The sequence below is a fragment of the Patiria miniata genome, unplaced genomic scaffold (assembly GCF_015706575.1).
Source record: "Patiria miniata isolate m_02_andy unplaced genomic scaffold, ASM1570657v1 HiC_scaffold_2, whole genome shotgun sequence".
NCBI lineage: Eukaryota > Metazoa > Echinodermata > Asteroidea > Valvatida > Asterinidae > Patiria > Patiria miniata.
The window spans coordinates 6,010,673-6,034,787 of NW_024037058.1; the positions used below are offsets into that span (position 1 = coordinate 6,010,673).

Sequence of the window (24,115 nt, forward strand, 5' to 3'; positions counted from 1 at the left end):
AGACTTACCGTATAGTACACAGGCGAAGGCTGATTGTACTCTTTTGACAATAAATCATAATGGAATAAAACGTGAAGGTGGCATTTGCAATAAAAATGTTGAGTGTGTTACCATAAAATTACATAGTCTGAATCATGGAGGAAGGTCATTATGAAGGTACAGTATTGGACTCTTCAACAAACGTAAACTTGAACTTCTTACAATTTGCGAGACCTGCGAGGAAAAAGTCGATTTAACTATTTTATTCAAGTTGGCATGGTTCAACCATAATATAAGCAAGGCCAAACAGCCAACAACCGCCAATATTATTATTTATGCACTCTTCGTTATTCCAACCCAACATAGTTCAAAGATCACAATATTTGAAGCAATGCATCGATCCCTCGTTGATTTACCCGATCATAGATCAGGTAGGGCGTAGAGTTGGGGATGAAAATGTGGGGAGATGAATGTAACTGGGGGATTTAGTTGAGAAGACATGCAGTTATAGAAAAGCAATTTCTGTGGTGCGATCTGAGGCAATTTCTGACCACTAACAATTATGTACCATGGCAACAGTCTGTAAATGTTCCCGTTCTGTTAAATTGGCATTTTGTGAGGCAGTGGCATTTGTGGGAAAACGTACTTGAAAGGCTTGCCGTAGTACACAGGCGAAGGCTGATTAAGAAGGTCATAATTAAGTTTCAGTATATTGGACTCTTCAACAAACGTAAACTTGAACGTCTTACAATTTGCGAGACTGTCTGCGAGGAACTTGTCGAGTCAACTGTTATTCAACTTGAGGCAACCATCTATAGAAGAGCAAATTTTACTCGGCCTCCGAGAAATGTTTGCTCCTGAAACGATCTGAGACCGCGGTCTTTCGCGACGCCAAAATCGCTCCACGTCCGTGGAAAAATGTGGAGGGTGTCTTCCGGCGGATCGGACACATTTTCGTTGATTTTTTGTGTGACTGCGTTTAAGATCCTTCGTTGATCCCAGACAGGCCCCCGAAATTATAACGCAACACTGAATTATACGTGGCGGGCAGCGAACTCACAACGCTCAGCCTTGGTGGAAGCATGGAGCTGTATTAACACACGATGGAAGCAACAGAGCACTATTCACGTCACTCACATGCTTGTGCTTCAAATCATGCAAATAGCGAGCACCCAACCTCGTTTCCAGGGTGTGGAGCAGGCTGCAGTACGCGTTGCCATCGACAGTTTTGCATAGCCCGGAAATACTACGCAGTGTAGACTTTCGATTGGTCAGACCGCGCAAGGCATACTTTATGTGTAGTCCTTCTGAGTATTCGTTGCACACGGCGCAGGGGCGGCAAGCGAAGCATATGAAAGAATAGGGGCACTTGGTGGCCACGCACCATGGAGAAAAAATATTTTACCAAGGTCACCCCATAACACAATTTGGTGAACGCTTTTGCAGAACGGCTGAGTAGAACACGTAAACGGAACCCGTACGTTGACCTCGCTGACCTCGCACAGTCTAGACACGCAGAGAAGCAAGCACAGGGGGCGGCCAGGCAGTCAACGTGAAAGCGCACACGACGGCAAATTCCTGCGAAAAACGCAGTCACGAAAAATCGACTAAAAGGATCGCCGGGAAAATCAGGACGACCCGAAGTGTCCGACCCGGCGGAAGACACCCTACGTATTTTTCCACGGACGTGGAGCGATTTTGGCGCCGCGGGAGCCCGCGGTCTGGGATCCTTTCAGGAGCAAACATCGTCTCGGGGGCGAGTAAACTTCTCTCTTATATATATATAGATGATTGGCCCAATAGATTATAGCAGGCAGCTATTGAAAACGTACATTTGTACATGTACAAACTCAACAACCCAGAATGTAATCAAGTTGTGCGGTTCTTCTAATACTTTGTAGATTAAATGAGATTAAAAGCATTGTTAATCTAGGAAATAAATGTATATGAACAAGTCAAGGGCAGATTGCATAAGCAAAGGTCATTTTTTCATATTTCAGGTTTCATTTTACATGTTTTGGAAAATATGCAAACGGATTTACAATTTTTTTTAGTTTGAATACGTAAACATCACATCCCTAGCATCACGTAACATATCGTTACAGCCCATGTGACACAGCCTAATTTGCTAACATAATTCACAATGTAAAAGCATAATAGATGTTGTGTCTAGGTTTTACTAGATGTACATGACAACGGGTTTAAGAACCAATATAGAAGGCGCCTGCTGAATGGTCTCGAGGTCAAGATGCAGTCTTGTATTGCATAATAATCGTTGAATCTCTGAGATATCATAGACCCTTGCTGTACAAGGGGATATTACATAGACTACCTTAGCACCCATCCCCCCTACAATTAAGAACAATTCACAATGCAGTGGGTGTGTGCCAACAAGCGTTTGCCTCAAGAGGCCACTCTTTACGCAACACTTAGTAATTTCTACAAATGAACTTACCTGTACATGGAAGTACATTGGGGAATCTGTTCTTGTTTTTGCAGACAGGTTTCTTGGCTTCCTCACAGTTGACTGCCACTGTCATTTCATATAGCACCTACATTTCAAAGTGAACAAATTGACAACACGTACTACATTACTTTTTCTCTAGTTGGACTTCCATTACAATAAAGAATTGTTGACAGGTGTGATGTGGGATATGACATTTTTAACATCCTAGGGGTGCATTTCGCCTCAGGTGTTGTGGGCCCCGAGAAGATTGAAAACAGCATACTTTTAAGTATCCCACATCACACCAGTCAACAAATGGGCTTGTCTTCAGAAATTGAACCTAATTTAATTTTTTTGGAGGAATTTCTCATATGTGATGTAATACAAATGATTAATGTTCACTTATAAAAGGTGTTGTAGCAAGTAAAGATTCAAATTTCTCAAGAAATTCATTAAGTTGGTCTTTCTGTGCATACATTAGCATAATTTTAATTAAAAAATTGATCCACTTTAAATATTAAAGTGGAACTTTTTATATGTGATAGTTGATTCAAACTTTAGATTCTAGATGCTCTGTGGTGAAATGTGAGGCATTTTCTGGCCACTTTCCTCTTACTTTTTGAATGAAATGTGCTCGTTTTTTGGGGAGATGGCAGAAGGTCATCAAAGTTGATCTCTTTGTAGCTTGAATCTCTTTCGAGATTTTACATCACAAACATTACATCAAAACTGTAACTTGACTCTCTTTCGAAATTTGCCCTCTTTAGCTTGATCCACGATTTTTTGTTTTGTGCAGCTGCAACCGCCCCGGACAGAATGTTCAATCTCTTGCCATGGCTTGCAGACCCGGATTTAGATTTAAAATAGACTTACACCACATAACTGCTGTTGTGTTAGTACCTGTTCGTCAGTCTGTGATGTGTAGAGGTGGGCATGGCTCTCCCCAATCTCAGCATTCATCTCAGCAATGGATGGACCAATCAGCCTATGGAGGGCACAAAATACAAATGAATATTTACAATAAGTGTCAACTGAACTTACCTGGGATGCAATAAGAGAGAAAGCCTCAAATATGTGAGTTTGGGAAATTTTGTAACAAAGCACTGCTGATGCTGAATCACTGAGAGAAATAACAAGTTTGGTTATGATGAATATAATTCAAATGAACAATGCAAGCGTTGTGCTGTTGAATGCTTTACATGCATGTAAAACACCAACCACACACTAGCTAAAAAATGTTGATAAATATAAAGAAAGTGAGGGAAAATTAAACCCACAACAGAACAAAACTACGTTCCAAAACTAATTACTGTCAGTTCAATTTTTACCTCTTTTTATTTGTTTACTTTTGTCTACACAACAGACTTGAGTATCCATGGTCGACAATCGGTGGGGGACGGGGGGACAAGTCCTCCCTCCCCACTTTTTTAAAGTCGGAGGATATCATATCATTTGTGTACCCCCCCCCCGCCACTTTTTTTGTCCCCGAATTAAAATTGTTGACAACAAAAGGATTCTATAGCTCACAATAACTGATGACTCCAAACTAAAAAATAGATGATTATTTTGTTCACAACAATTTGAAGTGGTCAGAAATTGCCTCAGATCACACCACAGAGCATCTAGAATACAACATTTTCCGGGGCCCTAAAGCGGGTTCTAGACCCCATGCCTGTTAGGGCTTCGCGCTCGCATTAACTCTGTTCAAGATATGCCCCTCCCCCCACTTTTGAGAATCAGGAAATTCCACAAGCGATAGACACCTGTGTGAGTATCCTGACTGGAAACATATCAAAGGATATTAAAACAGGTGTCATCTGCAATACAAGTCAGCTCAGAATAACTGTATCAGGTAATTGACCCTGAGGCTTCTTTATGTTTACCTTTCTGATAAACCTGTCCATAATCTTGCTAATTACAAGCTCTAGACTCTTGGATCCATTAGATATAAAACACAGTCAGCATGCTGTATTCGATTTCACTATGAGCACGTACCAATTAAAGCTCTACATAAGTGGAATCTGGGGACTGCAAATATTACCAGCCCAGAACCTTTGGATCCATTTGATATAAAACACTGCATTTGATTTTACTATGAGCACGTACCAAAGTGCTACGTTATCGGATTTGGGTACTGGTACTGCAAATATTACCAGCCCAGGACCTTTGGATCCATTTGATATAGAACACTGCATTTGATTTTACTATGAGCACGTACCAAAGCTCTACAGAAGTGGAATCTGGGGACTGCAAATGACTCAAAATCATGTGACATGGTGTTGATACAGAGGGGCGTATACATAGAACGCCATCTTTGTTCATTTCAACCATTGCCGTAAGTGACATCAGAATGGGCAGATAGCAATGGCTCATTTCATATGTACCTGAAGGTAAGATTTTTATTTAATGGGTCTACCTGTAAGTCTGTCTATACATTTGATATAAATCACCAGCATCACATTATCTCATATGAGGTACATGTATGTAAACTCAGTATTTGCCAATTACAAGGAAATTCATGTGGATCTGTCAAACCTGTTAGAATGCAGACATGTGGAATACATGAATCTCCTTATATTTATGACAGAAATAAGTGAAGCGCATTGTTTGTACTTACATGTAGTCTCTTACAAAGAAGTGTGAGACCTTTAAGAAGATTCGTCACAGACGTAGCTTAGTGAATCACAAAATAATAATAAAACAAAAAAAAATATAAACCGATGTGAAGGTAAACGTTTTTTTAATGAAATTTCTTTGAGGAAAGTGGACTTTGAGTCTATGTTTTGAAATATGAGCCAGTTAAAGTACTTGAATTTTTTTTTTCTTCGGTGCAGACTATATTTGGTTGCATTAACTCCTGCTACCTAGAGTACTCAAACCACCCAGCTGACCAAGGCAAGCTCAGAGGTGGAGCATTAGACTGGTTTAAATCATACCTTAATGACCGATCTCAATTTGTCCGGGTCAATGATTCAAGTTCATCTACTGTCTCTCTTGATTTTGGGCTACCTCAAGGATCAGTCCTAGGGCCCGTCTTGTTCTCTCTGTATACAATGCCACTTGGTGAAATCATTCGAAAGCATGGTCTATCCTATCATTGTTATGCAGATGATACCCAATTATATATGTCAGTAGACCCTCAACAACACAAGGTTGATTCAGCAATCCAGAAGATGGAAACATGCATTGATGACGTACGTTCTTGGATGACTCACAACTGGCTCAAATTCAACGATGAAAAGACCAAATTTATCATCATAGGTTCAAAGCAGCAATCGTGCAAAGTTCATGTTCCATCCATAAGGGTTGGTGATTCAACCATCATGCCATCAAATAAAGTCAGAAATCTTGGTATTATCTTTGATTCATCTCTATCCATGGAACCTCACCTTACATCAATCTCTAGATCAGTCTGCATGTCGATCCGTAACATCGGACACATACGAAAATATCTTGACAAACACACAACTGAAATACTTGTTCACGCTTTCATCACATCCAAAATTGACATGGGCAATTCACTATTGTATGGCATTAACCTAAATCAACTAAACCGTTTGCAGCGACTACAAAACATCTAGTCAGGTGGCATATGGTCGGAATCGTGACCGACTGGTCCAAAGCACCAAACTTGGCAGATAGATTCTTATAGCCCTAGAGAAGATATTTAGAAGGGGTGACACCTGAAATTCTTTTGGGAAGGGTGCCTAATTTGCATAAATCGTTAATCCCTGCCGTGTAATATATTTATTCCCATATTTGGGTATATTTTTATTTTTATTTTTTTTTGAAAAGTGTATTTTGGTGATTCTACTTGCATATTCTTACTTCAATAACATTTTGAAAAACATATAAGTGACTGAATAATTAGGAGGACATAGTAAAGAACCACAATTGCTACTATTTTACCCTAAAGTTACGCGCATTTACCTTTTCCTCAGATATCATCAACTAGTCTCGCCAAACGTGGGTATTGATGAGCTTCAAATTAACAAAGTTACTTACTGGCATAGTTACCCTAACAAAAATAAGTGGGAAATCAAGTGAAAATTGATAACATCTTGATGCTTAGCCCAAAAGACCAAAAAAGGGGAGAAAATGTGGTGTCCGTAAATTGGGCTAGTACGGGAAGGGTAACGTGGGAACTTAAACAAGTTCAACAAAATCCCCCTAAATAAGAGATTATTGTTGTTTACAATAATTTTGTCTACGCCAAAACGTTTTCTCAACAATAATTAGGGGAATTTTCTTGAACTTGTTCCAGTGTTCCATGTTAGGCAAGCATTCACCTACTTGTTAGCCTAATTTATAGACACCTCGTTTTTCCCCAGTTTTTGTTTTCTGGGCTTAATATCACAATGTTATCATAGTTCACATGATTTTGCATAAGGTTTTAATAGGGTAGCTGTACCAGTAAGCTACTTGGTGAATTTGAAGTTCATCAATGCTAATGTTTGGCAAGACTAATTGATGATATCTGGAGACAAGGTAAATGCGCGCAATTTTAGGTCATAATAGTAGCCATTTTGGATCGTTACTATGTCCTCATAATTATTCAGTCACTTATATGCTTTGGAAAATGTTATTTAAGTAAAGATATGTAAGTAGAATCCCCAAAATACACTTTTCAAAAAAAATAAAAAAAATGGAAATATACCCAAATATGGGAATAAATATATTACACGTCAGGGATTAACGATTTATGCAAATTAGGCACCCTTCCCAAAAGAATTTCAGGTGTCACCCCTTCTAAATATCTTCTCTAGGTCTATAAGAATATATCTGCCAAGTTTGGTGCTTTGGACCAGTCGGTCACGATCTTGACGAAAATTAGATCTAAGCCACCTGACTAATCAGTGCCAGACTAATCTCTCTCACTAGTAAACATTCTCACATCACTCCTGTACTAGCAGATCTCCACTGGCTTCCAGTATCATACAGAATCAAATACAAACTTGGCCTATTCGTGTTCAAAATCCTCCTCAACAATGCGCGGGTGTATCTCATCGACCTCATCCACCCGTACTCAACAGCACGCACCGGACTCCGCTCCAGTGAGCTCATGATGCTTCACGAGCCCAGGACCTCCACTCTATGGGGTGACAGATCCTTTGTTGCAGCGTCAGCCCGAGTGTGGAACCAACTCCCTCTGGCTATCAAATCATCTCCATCCATCACAACATTTAAGACAAACATAAAATCTCACCTGTACAAACAAGCTTACTCTCACAATACACAATCCTAACTTGACTTTCTCCTCGAGCGCCATGAGTGCCTATTTTTGGCGGATACCGGCGCTTTACAAATGTTCTTTTACTATTATTATTATTATTAAAACGTCTGCACAGGAGGTACTGGGTTCGAGTCCCACCTGAGTAACAGTAAGAGTGCCCTTTTGTATACAATCCCCCGTTTTACACCAGTGTTCCCCCCCCCCATATTTGTAAAGAGTGCCCTTTTTTTTTTAAAACAAGTGCCCTTTTTGTTACCAGCGGTCTTTTATGTGTGCCCTTTTTGGAATTTCGCGCGACCATCGCCAATTTTTCCACCCTGAAAAGTGCCACATATTGTCAATGATCATGCGGTTTGAAAAGCACCCTTAACCTTAATTTTCTATTTTATGGAGGTCATTTTCACGGAGGGATGTGCGACTGCTATTTTTACAAACTTTTTACACTGAGTACACAGTGTTTAGGGCAAAACCCAGTGTTAGAAAAAAATTTCAATTTTGTTGTGAACTGTTTCATTCAGACCTGTAGCCACGTCCTCATCAAGTCAATGAAAAATCATTTTTTGTCAGGTCAACTCACAAACTATTTATAAAACAAACTGTGCCAAAAGCATTTTTTTGCCATTGAAAACCTTTTTACTTGCGACCTACTTTTGTTTTGACTTGTTATGAACTTTATTACAACTTACATTAGACGTAGAAAATGTCCCAGATAACAGCTGAAGAGAATTTTTTAATGTAACATTTTCAGGACAAAGTATGCTCTTTCATAAACATGGTCACCCTATTATACAAATTGCTATTTTCTTTTGGAAAAACGTAACTAACCTCAGGTTTTGAATCAAGCACATAGTGTATGAATAAACCTTCAAGTTTATGAATACTCTACTTGACAAAATGTTTTAAACTTTACCAAATGATCATTTGAAGTTGAATACATGTAATTCCAAAACCTTTTAATTAAAGGGAAAATACAACATTTGCAAACATCAAAAAATAAAACTACCAAATCATTTTAAAATACCTTGCTGGACTGTTAGTGAATGACAGTGTAAAGCATCCTGTAAAATCATGGCACCGGGTATACTGTCATTTTCAAGAAAAGTGGTATTTTTGTATCAATTTCCAGCGCTGATCGGCCGATGAGCGTAGGAAAAAAACTGGCTTTTTTTCAAATACTGGCCCCAATTGACCATCGCACTTGTTTGCAATCGATTACAAACCTATGAACGGGTACGAGCCAGCTAAACTGGTTCCCTGACCTTTCAATTCCCCAATGAATGTAAACTGCTCTGTTTCTTCTTATATGGAGTCAGGGAACCAGACTACAGAAAAATGATTGTTTTTCTTGGTTTTTATAGCATTTTCGAACCAAAAACCTCAAAAAAGTCAGTGTAACTATATTTGCTATATATTTCCAACCCCCCAATTCCATCCATTTCTGAAAATTACAGCAAAAGCAAATGATGTATATTCCCTTTAATGTGCTTCATTTGTAGGTTAAAGGTCCATCCTATCGCACCAAGCCCAACAGTGAAGATGGCATCTAATGTTACAGTGCAATCAGTGTTGGAGAAGATTAGTGTGGATCATCTGGAATGCTCCATCTGCACCAACCGTTTCAGGCAGCCCAAACTGCTGGACTGTTTGCATAGTTTTTGCCTGCAATGCCTCCAAGAGCTCAGACAGAGCCAAGACCCTAGTGGTACAAAGCTGACATGTCCTCTGTGCAGACGTGAAACCATGTTGAAAGGGTCTGGGGTTGCTGATCTCCCTAATAACTTTGCATTCAGTGCCCTGGTGGAGGAAGTTACAATGCAGGAAAAGCTACTGAAAGGTCAAGGGTCAGAGATCAAATGTCAAGCCTGTGATGAGGAGAATCAAGCTATTTCAAGATGCATAGACTGTGATCATTTCCTGTGTCAAGAATGTCAAAAGGCTCATAAACGTATGACTGTCATGAAATCTCATAAAATCTACACACTGGCTCAACTTCGATCAGGGGAGATTGTCTACAAGAGTAAACTAAGAGAAGAAGTTCCCAAATGTGGCAAGCATCCAGATCAGAATCTCAATGTCTACTGTAATACGTGTGAGCAAGTCATATGTCTCATGTGTACTGTTCTAGATCATGAAAAACCCAAACACTCTTTTATTGGCTTACCTGAGGCCTTTGAGAAATGTAAGAAAAAGGTAGAAGAACTTGTTGCAAATATTGGTAAAAGCAAAACCAAACTGAACAAAACCATAGATAAGACATGCCAATCTCGCAAGAAACTCAACAAAATGTTTGCAAACATCAAAAAGAAAATCTCAGAAAAAGCCGAGAGAGAGGTTGCCAAGATCCGACAGGAGGAGCAGAAATTGTTAGAAGAGACAGATAGGATTTACCAAGAGAGAATCACACCATTTGAAGCTGCTGAAGCTACCAACAGGAAAGAGGTGACACAGACAGAGCACAAGCTGGAGGAGGTGAAACAACTCATGAATCAAGCAAGTTGCTATGAGATTCTTGGACTTCAACAGAAGCTCTTGCATAACCTCAGTGAATTGACAGGGAAACAGCCACAGCAAGTTCCTGACAAGTTGACCTTCATGAACTTTGAAGAAGGTGAGAGGTCACTTGGGAGACTCATTCTGGAAGAAGAGCCAAAGGCTGCAGCAAAGCAATCACCAAGACGACGAAGATCCTTTGTGAAGGAGAAATGGGAACTGGAGACCAAAATTGAATACGTTGAATTAACAAATGCATTCATAACACATGTTGCAGCACTCTCTGACAATAAAATACTTGCACTATCTAGAAGATTTAATGGAAACAGTGATGCACTGTTTGAAGTTTCAATTCCATATAGTCATAAGAAAGGATCTCCTATCCCACAAAAGCTTCACAACTATTGCCTCACTGATGTCAGGTGTATTGCAGTGAGCAAGGATGACAAGCTCCTTGTTCTAGATGGTCCAGTAGTTAAGGTCTGCAACAAGCAACATCAGCTCCTCCATCAGTTCACACCAGGTAGAGGGTCAGACAGCCAACCAACATGCCTTGCAGTGGATGACAGCAATCTGATAGCAGTGGGTTATGAAGGCAAGAAGGAGATATCTCTACACAACCCAGATGGGTCCCTCATCAGGAGACTGCCTGCTCCAATGATTGAGGATTATCTGACAATGTACAATCACCACCTTATCTACACAACTGGCTTCAACAAACGGTTGGTGTGTTTAGACTACAACGGTGCCAGTGTATTCACAGTAGATATGACTAGCAAAATGCTGGGGGGTTTGTACCCTACTGGTGTGTGCTGTGACAGTGATGGCAGCATCTATGTTGCTGTGTACAGACATCCAACAGGTGATATTCTGCATTACAGTCCTGATGGCAAGTACATTGGATGTGTGATCAAGGGATGTGGTTGTCAACAGGGCATCACATTCACATCAGACAGTGATCTGGTTGTGGCTGCAGGAGATTCTGTACAGATTTATCACTGAGTGTAAGGACAAAATAATAAAATTGATAGTAAGAATAAAAATAAACCAACAACATAGCCCATTATCCATGTTCTTTTCTTTCAAAACACCCAGAATTCATCCAACATATGGAGAACTTTTCCCCCCATATGTGCAGAAAATTAAAGTCCTGCATGCGCTGCGGTCTCACACAATGGTGCACGGACCCAGCGACCCGCACAGCCCCACTGTGTTGACCGGACTATACATAAACAGCAGGTCGATCCTCAGAACAAAAGCGATGTCTGATTTGACAAGAAAAGTGCCCCTCTTTCTTCTCAACCAATCAAAACGGTTGTTACATAAAAGGAAAGCTTATTGTGTTCTCTTTCAGAAACCATGCGAGGTAATTGTATGCGACCGGGTTTACACGTGTGCCGTTCGAAGAAGTAAACCCGCACCCTCAAAAATCGGGGAAATGTGCCGTGACCTCCATAGGAAACACGAAATTTTCACTGAGTTGCCCGTTTTTCAATGGGAAAGTGCACATAATTATTCGCCTTTAATCATGAAGAAATTAAATTCATGAGAAAGAGGAAAATTTGTATTTTGTGATGCGATGTGAGGAAGTAAGTTTAGCTAACACACTTTCGGTATATTAACGAAAGTTTGCTCAGAGCGCCTAGACACGAGCCAGTCTTCCCATGTAAACAGAGCTGCACCAAGTGGCGAGTGAGCAAATGCGCCCTAGTTCTCAATATGAATATCCTATGCTGATTTCCACATCACAAACAGAACTGTACTCTGGGGGAAATAGACAGGGTCTCAACATGCATGGAAGCAAATGGAATAATCTGTTTGTCTCATTAAGGCACAGCATTATGAAATGCTGTATGTACAAGTTACATGCGCAAGTTAAACATTTTGATATTTTTAAATGTGAATAATCTCTTAAAAAGTATCACGGCAATTTACTGTGATATTCTCAGAATCTCAAAAAAACTTAATGTTTGACAAGTTTTCAAAGTGTAAAATGTACCAATGAAAAAATAATCGTTTTCTTACATTTTTCAATTCATGGAAAAACAGTTTATAGTTTAAGTATAAAATTTGAATGAATGCAAATAATATTTCGATTTGAATAAACATTAATGCTACATTAAACAAATGCAAATATTTAAAAGCAACTGAATAAAATGTACATACTATGTAAAAAAATTTTTAACAACAATTCTAAGGTAAGTCACGTATGATTCCATGATTGTTTCTTGCAGTGTTTGTGAGTGCCGCATCAAATTAATATCAGTTTCTTTAAATTTACATCTCAGCTAAAAAAATAAAAACCTTGGGTATTTCAATGCAAATTTGTATATTAACTTTTTGGTAATTCACTGATGTATTTGTACACTGAGCTAGGTTTAGCAATATGGTTGTATATTTGTAAATTGAAATCACCTTTCTTTGCCTTTCTTCAATGTGAATACTGCAATAAAAGATGCATTTAGGAACAATCTATACATTTGGGGTCCGCTTTTTCATGTCCCTATACATCTGGCATCTACTATACTTTTGTGTTCTTCCTCCAAACTGCATCTACTATACTTTTGTGTTCTTCCTCCAAACTGCATCTACTATACTTTTGTGTTCTTCCTCCAAGAGTGCTTATTTGAATCAAACATAGCGCCTACTCAAGAAATTAAAAAAAAATATTTGGAATACTTGCAACTTGCAAGTAATTTTAATAATAATAATAATAATTACCGGCAATGGGGTAATAGGGAGACTTTCCCATAGACTTGTGCACAAAAATTTTCCGAATTAAATGTGCCCTAACCAATATGTTCCCTTGTCCTTTTTCCACGAATTTCGGGATTTTTACTACTTAGACTACGAGCAACAAATATAACCCAATTTCGACAGCAAAATTTTTTCTCTAAAGGGGGGCTGCGCCAATAGGGAGACACCTAGGTGTCTTCCTATTAAGCCAGTGTCTCCCTACTATCGAAATTTCTACGCTAACGTGTCTCCCTAACAGTACATTTGTAGGAATAACTGTATTTATATAGCGCTTTTGGCCAGAGGATACAAAGCGCTGGGGGAGAATGCAACCAAAGCCAGGTAAATGAAGTATATGAACATTATGAGACCCATTATGTAGCACCTTTTTGCTAGGTGCTGCGGCGCATAATTGCTGCCACTGCCAGAAACACCGGGGCAAACCCCTCCTCTTAGCGACAAGTGTTACTGGGTTCTTTAACATGCATTACACAACACACGGGACCTACGGCTTTACGTCCCATCTGAAGGACGAAGCAACAATGGTAAAGTGCCTTGCTCAAGAGCACAAGCACCATGTTCACACGGTCAGGATTCGAACCTGTGTACCACGGCACACGAGTCGAACACCGAAACTTCAAGTTACAATGTTCAGAAGTAACAGGGACAGGAAAAATGACAGACTTTGGACCCGAAATGTATAGAATGACCTACTAGTGAGAGGTTCTGTATCATAACAGTTAATAGTTTGTTAATTCCATAAATGATTGAGTTGTTTACTTCCTTGATTTAGCAATATTTTCTTGGTCTGGTTGGTTTTGTGAATAAAGATTGAGACAGGGCGTTTAAAGAGGGAATTGCATTTATGCAAATAATGTGTCTGGCACCTGGCCTATACACAGCTTTTCCAAATGTAATTCACACCTCTGGTGTCAGCACATATTGAATAATAGCTTGCAATATCTAATTGATGTAACATGGCTCTCAGAACCTTCTAGAGACAGTAAATTCAAATGGTGTATCTTCAAACTTATAAGTCTCACCTTGCAAAATATACGAGTGTCATATTTAATACAGAGCCGAGTACAGAGAGAGTTGCGACATGAATGGTATCATTTTCAGACGCCATTATAGGTCCAAGAATGAGTAAATATTCTGAAGTGAGATTGTGGGGTTATTTTAATATACAGAAAATTAGAGAAACTGGTGTCTGAGAACAAAACTCCCATAACATTACTGAAAATACGCAACCCGAGTTGGACCTAAAATAAATCCAACTTGCTAGTTGTTGCAACTCTCTCTATATACGACTCTGGTTTAATGGGGGTGAGTGCACCACCAAGTGTTTGCCAATGGAGAGGCCACTGTTAAATTTAACAATTGACATGCTTTCAGGATGTCATCATCATCATCTTTGAAACTTATTTTTTACATGAATCTATTATGAAAACTCGGTTAATAAAATCAACACTATGCCAACAACAAATTCCAATGGTGCCTACACAAACTAATAGCCAGTTCTTTAAGCAGTTGTTGAAACTATTCTTTAATGTGCTATCAAAGAACTTGCTTACTTTCTAGAGGCAGTGAATTCGCATGGAGTATGAACCTCCACCGTGCAAGTCTCAAATCTCACCTACATGTACGTTTAACATGTACAATAGGGGTGAGTGCGCCACCGAGTGTCTGACTATGGAGAGGCCACTGTTCAATTTTACAACTGGCATCCTTTCAGTTGAAATACTATAGAGTATTTATAAGCAGTTATGTGTAATCATCCTCTTTCATTTGTTTCATGAATCCATTATGAAAACTTTGTAAATAAACTCAACATTATATCAACAAAACATTCCAACGATGCCCATCAAAACCAAATATATCAGACAGTTCTGATGTACACATTTGTTGAAAGTTTTCTTTACTGTGCAGCAAAAAAAATGGTCTCTCATCAAAATTATTGACAATTTAACATTCGGTCAATAAAGTGTAGTAGATATGCAGACGCATGATCTAGCAACACTTGCAGATTGTAAACTTTCTTGGGTCTTTTCTTTGACTGTGTACACTGATTTCAATTTTGCTACAAGTACCTTCATCTTGATTGTTTGTGTGTGCGTGATAATGGTTGCATAATGACTGCTGTCCATGTACATGTATAACTTATTATTCACATAACTCATTATTCACTGTGGTATACGGCACTTCCCAAGGAACCCCTTTTATTTTTATTTTCACACATTATGCAAGACAGTGAGGCTTGTTTTTCTGTTGGGTGCAATCCCACGCAAAGTTGACATGGCGGATGACAGAACATTAATAACATCTTCAGCATCTTAAAGCATGAATTGCATACAAATAAAAGGGGACAACTAAGACTTTTATTTGAGTGTTGAGCCAGTGAGATAGAATGTGGTTGAATGTGGTTTTTTTTAGGGGGAGGGGGGTGTAGAAAAATGGTTTGGGGGCTAAATTAGAAGTCATTTTGGCATCTTGTTTTCACATACAAAATGCAAGTGCAGGCTTTGTGAGATTTGTATTTCAGGCTGGGATAAAGGTTCATATCACACAGAACTTACATGTAGAATAACATGATTCAGTGTAATTTTTGTCAAGTGTTACAAATCTGTGCTGCGGTATAATTGTAATGTACATTTCCTTACAATTGATTTCACCTGAGTATTTTCCATGTTGCCAAATTGGGAGCTTGGGCCTACAGTTATAGGGCAACTATAACAACAGTGTTTGCTTCACTGGAAAATGGATCAGAAATGGAAAGTAGTGGCCCTATAGTTTGGTCAAATTCTACTCAGGTTTTAATCTGAAGCCTGATTTGCCTTGGGGATTTTCTTGGAGACATTTAATCTCTATGGATTTGAAGAGTTTAATTAAATAAAATTCTGAATCGAAAATCATTAAATCATCCTGTAGTCAAACCTGAGTCATTTCTTTTGCTCTTCTATCAGTGGGGTGCTTGTCTTTTTTTGTGTGAAGGGAAACCAGGAGATATATCTTGAATGTAATAAATTAATGTGTTTTCAACCAATTCATTTTAGAATGAATTTTCAACGTGTAGTAGGTAATATTAATATTTTGGGGCAGCTGCAACCTTTAAATGGCTGTTATTTTGGATTACTTTTGTGCACATACATATACGCAATGCAAGGAGACTCAATCCCAGCATTTACATTATTGATCGCGATAAATTAGGGGCAGCTGGGAAGCAGTTACACATGTGAGTAAATTATTGTCTGAAGGCAAATAAGTCAAAATTTGTGGGGTAATTTTTCAATGACTGAATGTTGGGGGGGGGAGCAATTTCTCAGTTTGATGTATCATTCAGAAGTGAGTAATATTTATACTGCTAGAAAACCTTTGTTTTATAGGTTTTATAAAGTATAAGTAAAAAAGCACTAATTTAATCACGCATTTCGCAAGACAAATTTCAGACCGTAATCCAACAAATGAACCAAATGTATTTTAAAGAAAGTTCCAATTGTTATGAAGAACCGTACTCTGTCCAATCTGTACTTCTGTTTTCTAGAAATATTGGTGTGTTTTCTATTTTTTTGCATCTCCCACTAGACAAGTTGTGATATTATAAAGAAATAGTCAAAAGAAAATAACCCCATCAGCCTTAATATACCAACAGTAATCTGATTTGAGAGATTCTTACCCCGGGCATGCCAGATAATTATATTGATTTTTCTGCTGACAAATTTCCAATTTTGTCTATTGTATTTATAGGCATAAATTAAGTCAACAGACAAAAGCAGGCAAGTGGCATTCACAGCTGGTTTTATATTGATCACCTACAGTGAAAGCATATAGCTGCATCAAGTAACATCAACAGTCACGACCAGTGAATCCTGCTTTATGTAGGCAGGGAGCACCCAACCATTAAAGACAGTCACTTGACTGATTTTGACTGAAATGACAACTTTGCACACAATGTATGTTTGCATTCAGGAGGGTTTATAATAAGTTATATTCCATAACTAGGTGAGCCAATTTTTTTTGGGGGGGGGGGAGGGGGTAGTGATTTATGCAAGAGTGAGCACATAGATTGCTAGAGGAAAATAATAAATTGCAACCAAAATCTTCTTCATGCTGAAATTTGTAAATTACCAGGGCTACTGACTCCAAAAATAACATTGGCAACTTCTGATTTAATTTTTTTGGGGCACTAGTTTCATGGAAATACTGCCATTTATGCACAGGAAACCTGCATTGAGCTGTGCCAGCAAGTGTTTGCCTCAAGAGGCCACTTTTCAACTCAACGGTCTATATGAAAGTACACTTACTTCTACAAAATGAACTTACCTGTACATGGAAGTACATTGGGGAATCTGTTCTTGTTTTTGCAGACAGGTTTCTTGGCTTCCTCACAGTTGACTGCCACTGTCATTTCATATAGCACCTACATTTCAAAGTGAACAAATTGACAACACGTACTACATTACTTTTTCTCTAGTTGGACTTCCATTACAATAAAGAATTGTTGACAGGTGTGATGTGGGATATGACATTTTTAACATCCTAGGGGTGCATTTCGCCTCAGGTGTTGTGGGCCCCGAGAAGATTGAAAACAGCATACTTTTAAGTATCCCACATCACACCAGTCAACAAATGGGCTTGTCTTCAGAAATTGAACCTAATTTAATTTTTTTGGAGGAATTTCTCATATGTGATGTAATACAAATGATTAATGTTCACTTATAAAAGGTGTTGTAGCAAGTAAAGATTCAAATTTCTCAAGAAATTCATTAAGTTGGTCTTTCTGTGCATAAATTAGCATAATTTTAATTAAAAAATTGATCCACTTTAAATATTAAAGTGGAACTTTTTTATGTGATAGTTGATTCAAACTTTAAATTCTAGATGCTCTGTGGTGCAATGTGAGGCATTTTCTGGCCACTTTCCTCTTACTTTTTGAATGAAATGTGCTCGTTTTTTGGGGAGATGGCGGAAGGTCATCAAAGTTGATCTCTTTGTAGCTTGAATCTCTTTCGAGATTTTACATCACAAACATCACATCAAAACTGTAACTTGACTCTCTTTCGAAATTTGCCCTCTTTAGCTTGATCCACGATTTTTTGTTTTGTGCAGCTGCAACCGCCCTGGACAGAATTTTCAATCTCTTGCCATGGTTTGCAGACCCGGATTTAGATTGAAAATAGACTTACACCACATAACTGCTGTTGTGTTAGTACCTGTTCGTCAGTCTGTGATGTGTAGAGGTGGGCATGGCTCTCCCCAATCTCAGCATTCATCTCAGCAATGGATGGACCAATCAGCCTATGGAGGGCACAAAATACAAACGAATATTTACAATAAGTGTCAACTGAACTTAACTGGGATGCAATAAGAGAGAAAGCCTCAAATATGTGAGTTTGGGAAATTTTGAATATAATTCAAATGAACAATGCAAGCGTTGTGCTGTTGAATGCTTTACATGCATGTAAAACACCAACCACACACTAGCTAAAAAATGTTGATAAATATAAAGAAAGTGAAGGAAAATTAAACCCACAACAGAACAAAACTACGTTCCAAAACTAATTACTGTCAGTTCAATTTTTACCTCTTTTTATTTGTTTACTTTTGTCTACACAACAGACTTGAGTATCCATGGGCGACAATCGGTGGGGGATGGCGGGACAAGTCCTCCCTCCCAACTTTTTTAAAGTTGGGGGATATCATATCGTTTGTGTCCCCCCCCCCCACACTTTTTTAGCCTCAGAATTAAAACTGTTGCCAACATAATGATTCTATAGCTCACAATAGCTGATGAATCCAAACTCAAAAATAGATGATTATTTTGCTCACAACAATTTGAAGTGGTCAGAAATTGCCTCAGATCACACCACAGAGCATCTAGAATACAACATTTTCTGGGGCCCTTAAGCGGGCTCTAGACCCCATGCCTGTTAGGGCTTCGCGCTCGCATTAACTCTGTTCAAGATGTGCCCCTCCCCCTACTTTCGAGAATCAGGAAATTCCACAAGCGATAGACACCTGTGTGAGTATCCTGACTGGAAACATATCAAAGGATATTAAAACAGGTGTCATCTGCAATAAGAGTCAGCTCAGAATAACTGCAACAGGTAATTGACCCTGAGGCTTCTTTATGTTTACCTTTCTGATAAACCTGTCCATAATCTTGCTAATTACAAGCTCTAGACTCTTGGATCCATTAGATATAAAACACAGTCAGCATGCTGTATTTGATTTCACTATGAGCACGTACCAATTAAAGCTCTACATAAGTGGAATCTGGGGACTGCAAATATTACCAGCCCAGGACCTTTGGATCCATTTGATATAAAACATTGCATTTGATTTTACTGTGAGCACGTAGCAAAGTGCTATGTTATCGGATTTGGGTACTGGTACTGCAAATATTACCAGCCCAGGACCTTTGGATCCATTAGATATAAAAACTGTATTTGATTTTACTATGAGCACGTACCAAAGCGCTACATAAGTGGAACCAGGGACTGCCAATGACTGTACTCAAAATCAGGTGACATGGTCCGTGTTGATACAGAGGGGCGTATACATAGATTGCCATCTTTGTTCATTTCAACCATTGCTGTAAGTGACATCAGAATGGGAAGATAGCAATGGCTCATTTCATGTGTACCTGAAGGTAAGATTTTTATTTAGTGGGTTTACCTGTAAGTCTGTCTATACGTCTGATATAAATCAACAGCAGCACATTATCTCATATGAAGTACATGTACGTAATAACTCAGTATTTGCCAATTACAAGTGTATACGTATTTACTGGAAATTCAGGTGGATCCATCAAACCTGTTAGAATACAGACATGTGGAATACATGAATCTCCTTATATTCATGACAGAAATAAGTGACATACATTGTTTGTACTTGCATGTAGTCTCTTACAAACAAGTGTGAGACCTTTAAGAAGATTCGGCAAAGACGTAGCTTAGTGAATCACAAAATAATAATAAAACAACAAAAAAATATAAACCGATGTGAAGGTAAATATTTTTTTAATGAAATTTCTTAAAGGAAAGTGGACTTTGAGTCTACGATTTGAAATATGAGCCAGTTAAAGTACTTGAAATATTTTTATTTTTTTCGGTGCAGACAATATTTGGTTGTAGAATCCTGCTCACCTCAACTCAAACCACCCAGCTGACCCAGGCAAGCTCAAAGGTGGAGTGATAAGACGTCTGCACTAAACAGGAGGTACTGGGTTTGAGCCCCACCTGAGTAACATTAAGACAGCCTTTTTGTATACAAGTGCCCTTTTAACCCTAGCGTAACCCCCCCCCCCCCCGGATATTTGTAAAGAGTGCCTTTTTTTTTAAACAATGCCCTTTTTTTTAAACAGTGCCTATTTTGTTACCAGCAGCCTTTTACGAGTACCCTTTTGGGAATTTTGGGTGACCATCAGCAATTGTGCCACCCTGAAAAGTGCCACATATTGTTCATGATCGTCTGGTTTGAACAGCGCCCCAATACCAAGATGAGTCCCCCCTCCCCCCACCTCACTTTATTTTTTATTTTATGGAGGCTAATTTTACTGAGGGATGTGCGAGTACTCTTTTCACAAACTTTTTTCAACACTGAGTATACAGTGTTTTTACAAATACGTCAGTGTAGGGCAAAATCCAGTGTTAGAAAAATCTATTTTTTTGTGAACTATTTCATTCAGACCTGTAGCCACATCCTCATCAAGTCAATGAAAAGTCATTCTTTGTCAGGTCAACTCACAAACTATTCATAAAACAAACTGTGCCAAGTCACCTTCTGTGACAGTGGAAAACCTTTTACTTGTGACCTACTTTTGTTTGACTTGTAATGAATTTTATAACAACTTACCATAGGCATAAAAAATGTCCCATAACAGCTGAAACGAAATCTTTAATGTTGCATTTGTCAAGACAAAATATGCTCTTACATTAAAGGGAATATACAACATTTGCATCCCAAAATAAAACTACCAAGTTATTTTGAAATACCTTACTGGACTGCTAGTGAATGACAGTCTAAAGCATCCTGTAAAATCATGGCACGTGCTGACATTTTCAAGAAAAGTGGTATTTTTGAATCGATTTCCAATGCTGGTCGGCCGACCAGCGTTGGACAAACTGACACTTTTCAAATACTGCCCAAAATTTACCATATTTAGTTAGTCCGCATTTTGTTTGTAATTGATTACACTCCTGTGAATGGGTACAAGCCAGCTAGGCTGGTTTCCTGATCCAATTACAATTCCAATTCGACATCTATAAATTGCTCCATTTCATCATTTTGGGTTGGGAACCAGTCCACAGGAAAAATGATTGTTTTTCTTGGTTTTTCTAGTAACTGCGAACACAAAACTTTAAAACAAGTCAATGTAAAAATATTTGCTACAATTAAACTATTAACCTCCAAATCAATCCATTACTGAAAATTACAGCAGAAGCAGATGTTGTGTATTCCCTTTAACAAGGTAACCCTTTTGTACATTTGTTGCAACTTGTTTCTTTTTGACAAAAACAACAAACAGAAGCTTTAAAACAAGCATTACAGTACGTGAATAAACCTTTAAGTTTTCAACTTTACATCTGACCTATTACAACCATCAACATCATTTGAAGTTCAAATACATGTAATTCTAAAACCTTTTATGTGCTTCATTTGTAGTTAAAGGTCCATCATATCACATCAAGCCCAACAGTGAAGATGGCATCTAATGTTACAGCTCAATCAGTGTTGGAGAAGATTAGTGTGGATCATCTGGAATGCTCCATCTGCACCAACCGTTTCAGGCAGCCCAAACTGCTGGACTGTTTGCATAGTTTTTGCCTGAAATGCCTCCAAGAGCTCAGACAGAGCCAAGATCCTAGTGGTACAAAGCTGACATGTCCTCTGTGCAGACGAGAAACCATGTTGAAAGGGTCTGGGGTTGCTGATCTGCCTAACAACTTTGCATTCAGTGCCCTGGTGGAGGAAGTTACAATGCAGGAAAAGCTACTGGAAGGTCAAGGGTCAGACATCAAATGTCAAAACTGTGATGAGGAGAATCAGGCTACTTCAAGATGCATGGACTGTGATAATTTCCTTTGTCAAGAATGTCAAAAGGCACATGAACGTATGACTTTCATGAAATCTCATAAAATCTACACACTGGCTCAACTTCGATCAGGAGAGATTGTCTACAAGAGTAAACTAAGAGAAGACATTCCAAAATGTGGTAATCATCCAGATCAGAATCTCAATGTCTACTGCAACACATGTCAGCAAGTCATATGTACAACTTGCTCGGTACTTGACCATGCAAAACACTCCCTCATTGGACTACCTGTGGCTTTTGAGAAATGTCAGAAAAAAGTTAAAGAACTTGTTGCAAGTGTTAGTAAGAGTAAAACAAAACTGAACAACAGCATTGAGAAGACTTACAAATCTCGTAAGAAACTCAATACCATGTTTGCAAACACCAACAAGAAAATCACAGAGAAAGCTGACCAAGAGGTTGCCAAGATCCGACAGGAGGAGCAGAAACTGTTAAAAGAGACTGACAGGATTTATCAAAAAAGAGTAACAACATTTGATGCAGCTCAAGCCAATAACAGCAAAGAGGTGACACAGACAGAGCACAAGTTGGAGGAGGTGAAACAACTCATGAATCAAGCAAGTTGCTATGAGATTCTTGAACTTCAGCAGAAGCTCTTGCATAACCTCAGTGAATTGACAGGGAAACAGCCACAGCAAGTTCCTGACAAGTTGACCTTCATGGACTTTGAAGAAGGTGAGAGGTCACTTGGGAGACTCATTCTGGAAGAAGAACCAAAGGCTGCAGCAAAGCAATCCCCAAGACCTGCAAGATCATGTGTGAAGAAGAAATGGGAACTGAAGACTGAAATCAATAACTTTGAATTAGGAAATACACGGCTACGACATGTGTCAGCACTCTCTGACAATAACATAGTATTACCCACATGGTATAAAACACTATTCACAGTATCACTGACCAAGTGTCAACACACACCATCTCCTATCCCACAAAGGCTACAAATCAATGGCCTCGCTCATGTAAGGTGTATTGCAGTGAGCAAGGATGACAAGCTCCTTGCCCTAAATGGTCCAGTAGTCAAGGTCTTCAACAAGCAACATCAGCTCCTCCATCAGTTCACACCAGGTAGAGGGTCATACAGCCTACCAACATGCCTTGCAGTGGATGACAGCAATCTGATAGCAGTGGGTTATGAAGGCAAGGATGAGATATCTCTACACAACCCAGATGGATCCCTCATCAGGAGACTGCCTGCTCCAATGATTAGAGGTTATCTGACAATGCACAATCACCGCCTTATCTACACAAACTGGCCTAAGCAAAGATTGGTATGTGTAGATTACTATGGTCCCAGTGTATTCTCAGTAGACATGACCAGCAACATACATGAGGATGGGCACCCTGCTGGTGTGTGCTGTGACAGTGATGGAAGCATCTATGTTGCTGTGGATGAATATCCAACTGGTGATATTCTGCATTACAGTCCTGATGGCAAGTACATTGGTTGCGTGATCAAGGACTGTGGGCGCCCATATGGCATCACATTCACATCAGGTGGTGATCTGGTAGTGGCTGCAGAACAGTCTGTAAAGGTCTATCACCGAGTGTAAGGACAGATTAATTAAACTGGGGCTATGCAGTGTATCCACCAACCACTTCCATCAGACATTGAACACTGTTATCACTGACAAAGAACTTTGAAGTTCATTCCCTTAAACAACATCCTACAATACTGTATATTTGGTTAATTTCTAAGGTCTTTGGTCTCTGTATGTGTTGACTCTAATACTTTAACCACTTCCCCTTTTGAAAACCTTGGATGCAACACCCAGCCTACTTCCTATCAAATCCTACATCAGGTGCTCCAATAATGAGAGGAAAAAAGACCCTTCGTATTGTTTGCAAATAGGGCAGAGTGCACATTTTTAAAAATATTACAAACAAGAGGGAAAGTACTACCACAAGAGGGCAATTCAATCTTTTCAGATTCGTCTCAGCAAATGCAAAGTCAATGCATGATGTGCTTTCCAAGTATAAGATATAACCCTGCTCCTGTATGAAATGCAAATATTTCCTTAAATTTTGTTATTCAAGTTTCCTAATGTTTGGGAAAATTGTTGAGTTTAAAAAAATCCAACTTATTTTTGAATGAGAAAGATTTTGCACCTCTGTGAACACGAGACAAATGTAACTACTC

General features: G+C 38.9%; 2 protein-coding genes across 2 annotated transcripts; both read left to right on the forward strand.

Annotated features, from left to right (window-relative positions):
- Nucleotides 1-9,085: 9,085 nt before the first annotated feature.
- LOC119726179 (E3 ubiquitin-protein ligase TRIM56-like) lies at nucleotides 9,086-10,673 on the forward strand (the record flags this gene model as incomplete). Its single annotated transcript, XM_038197787.1, has 1 exon — nucleotides 9,086-10,673. A coding segment is annotated over exon 1 (1,536 nt), but the record flags the coding sequence as incomplete, so codon positions are not given.
- Nucleotides 10,674-21,568: 10,895 nt separating this feature from the next.
- LOC119726814 (E3 ubiquitin-protein ligase TRIM71-like) lies at nucleotides 21,569-23,596 on the forward strand. Its single transcript, XM_038198674.1, has one exon. The coding sequence runs from the start codon at nucleotides 21,588-21,590 to the stop codon at nucleotides 23,526-23,528; it is 1,941 nt and encodes a 646-aa protein (XP_038054602.1). The 5' UTR covers nucleotides 21,569-21,587; the 3' UTR covers nucleotides 23,529-23,596.
- The last annotated feature ends 519 nt before the right edge of the window (nucleotides 23,597-24,115 follow it).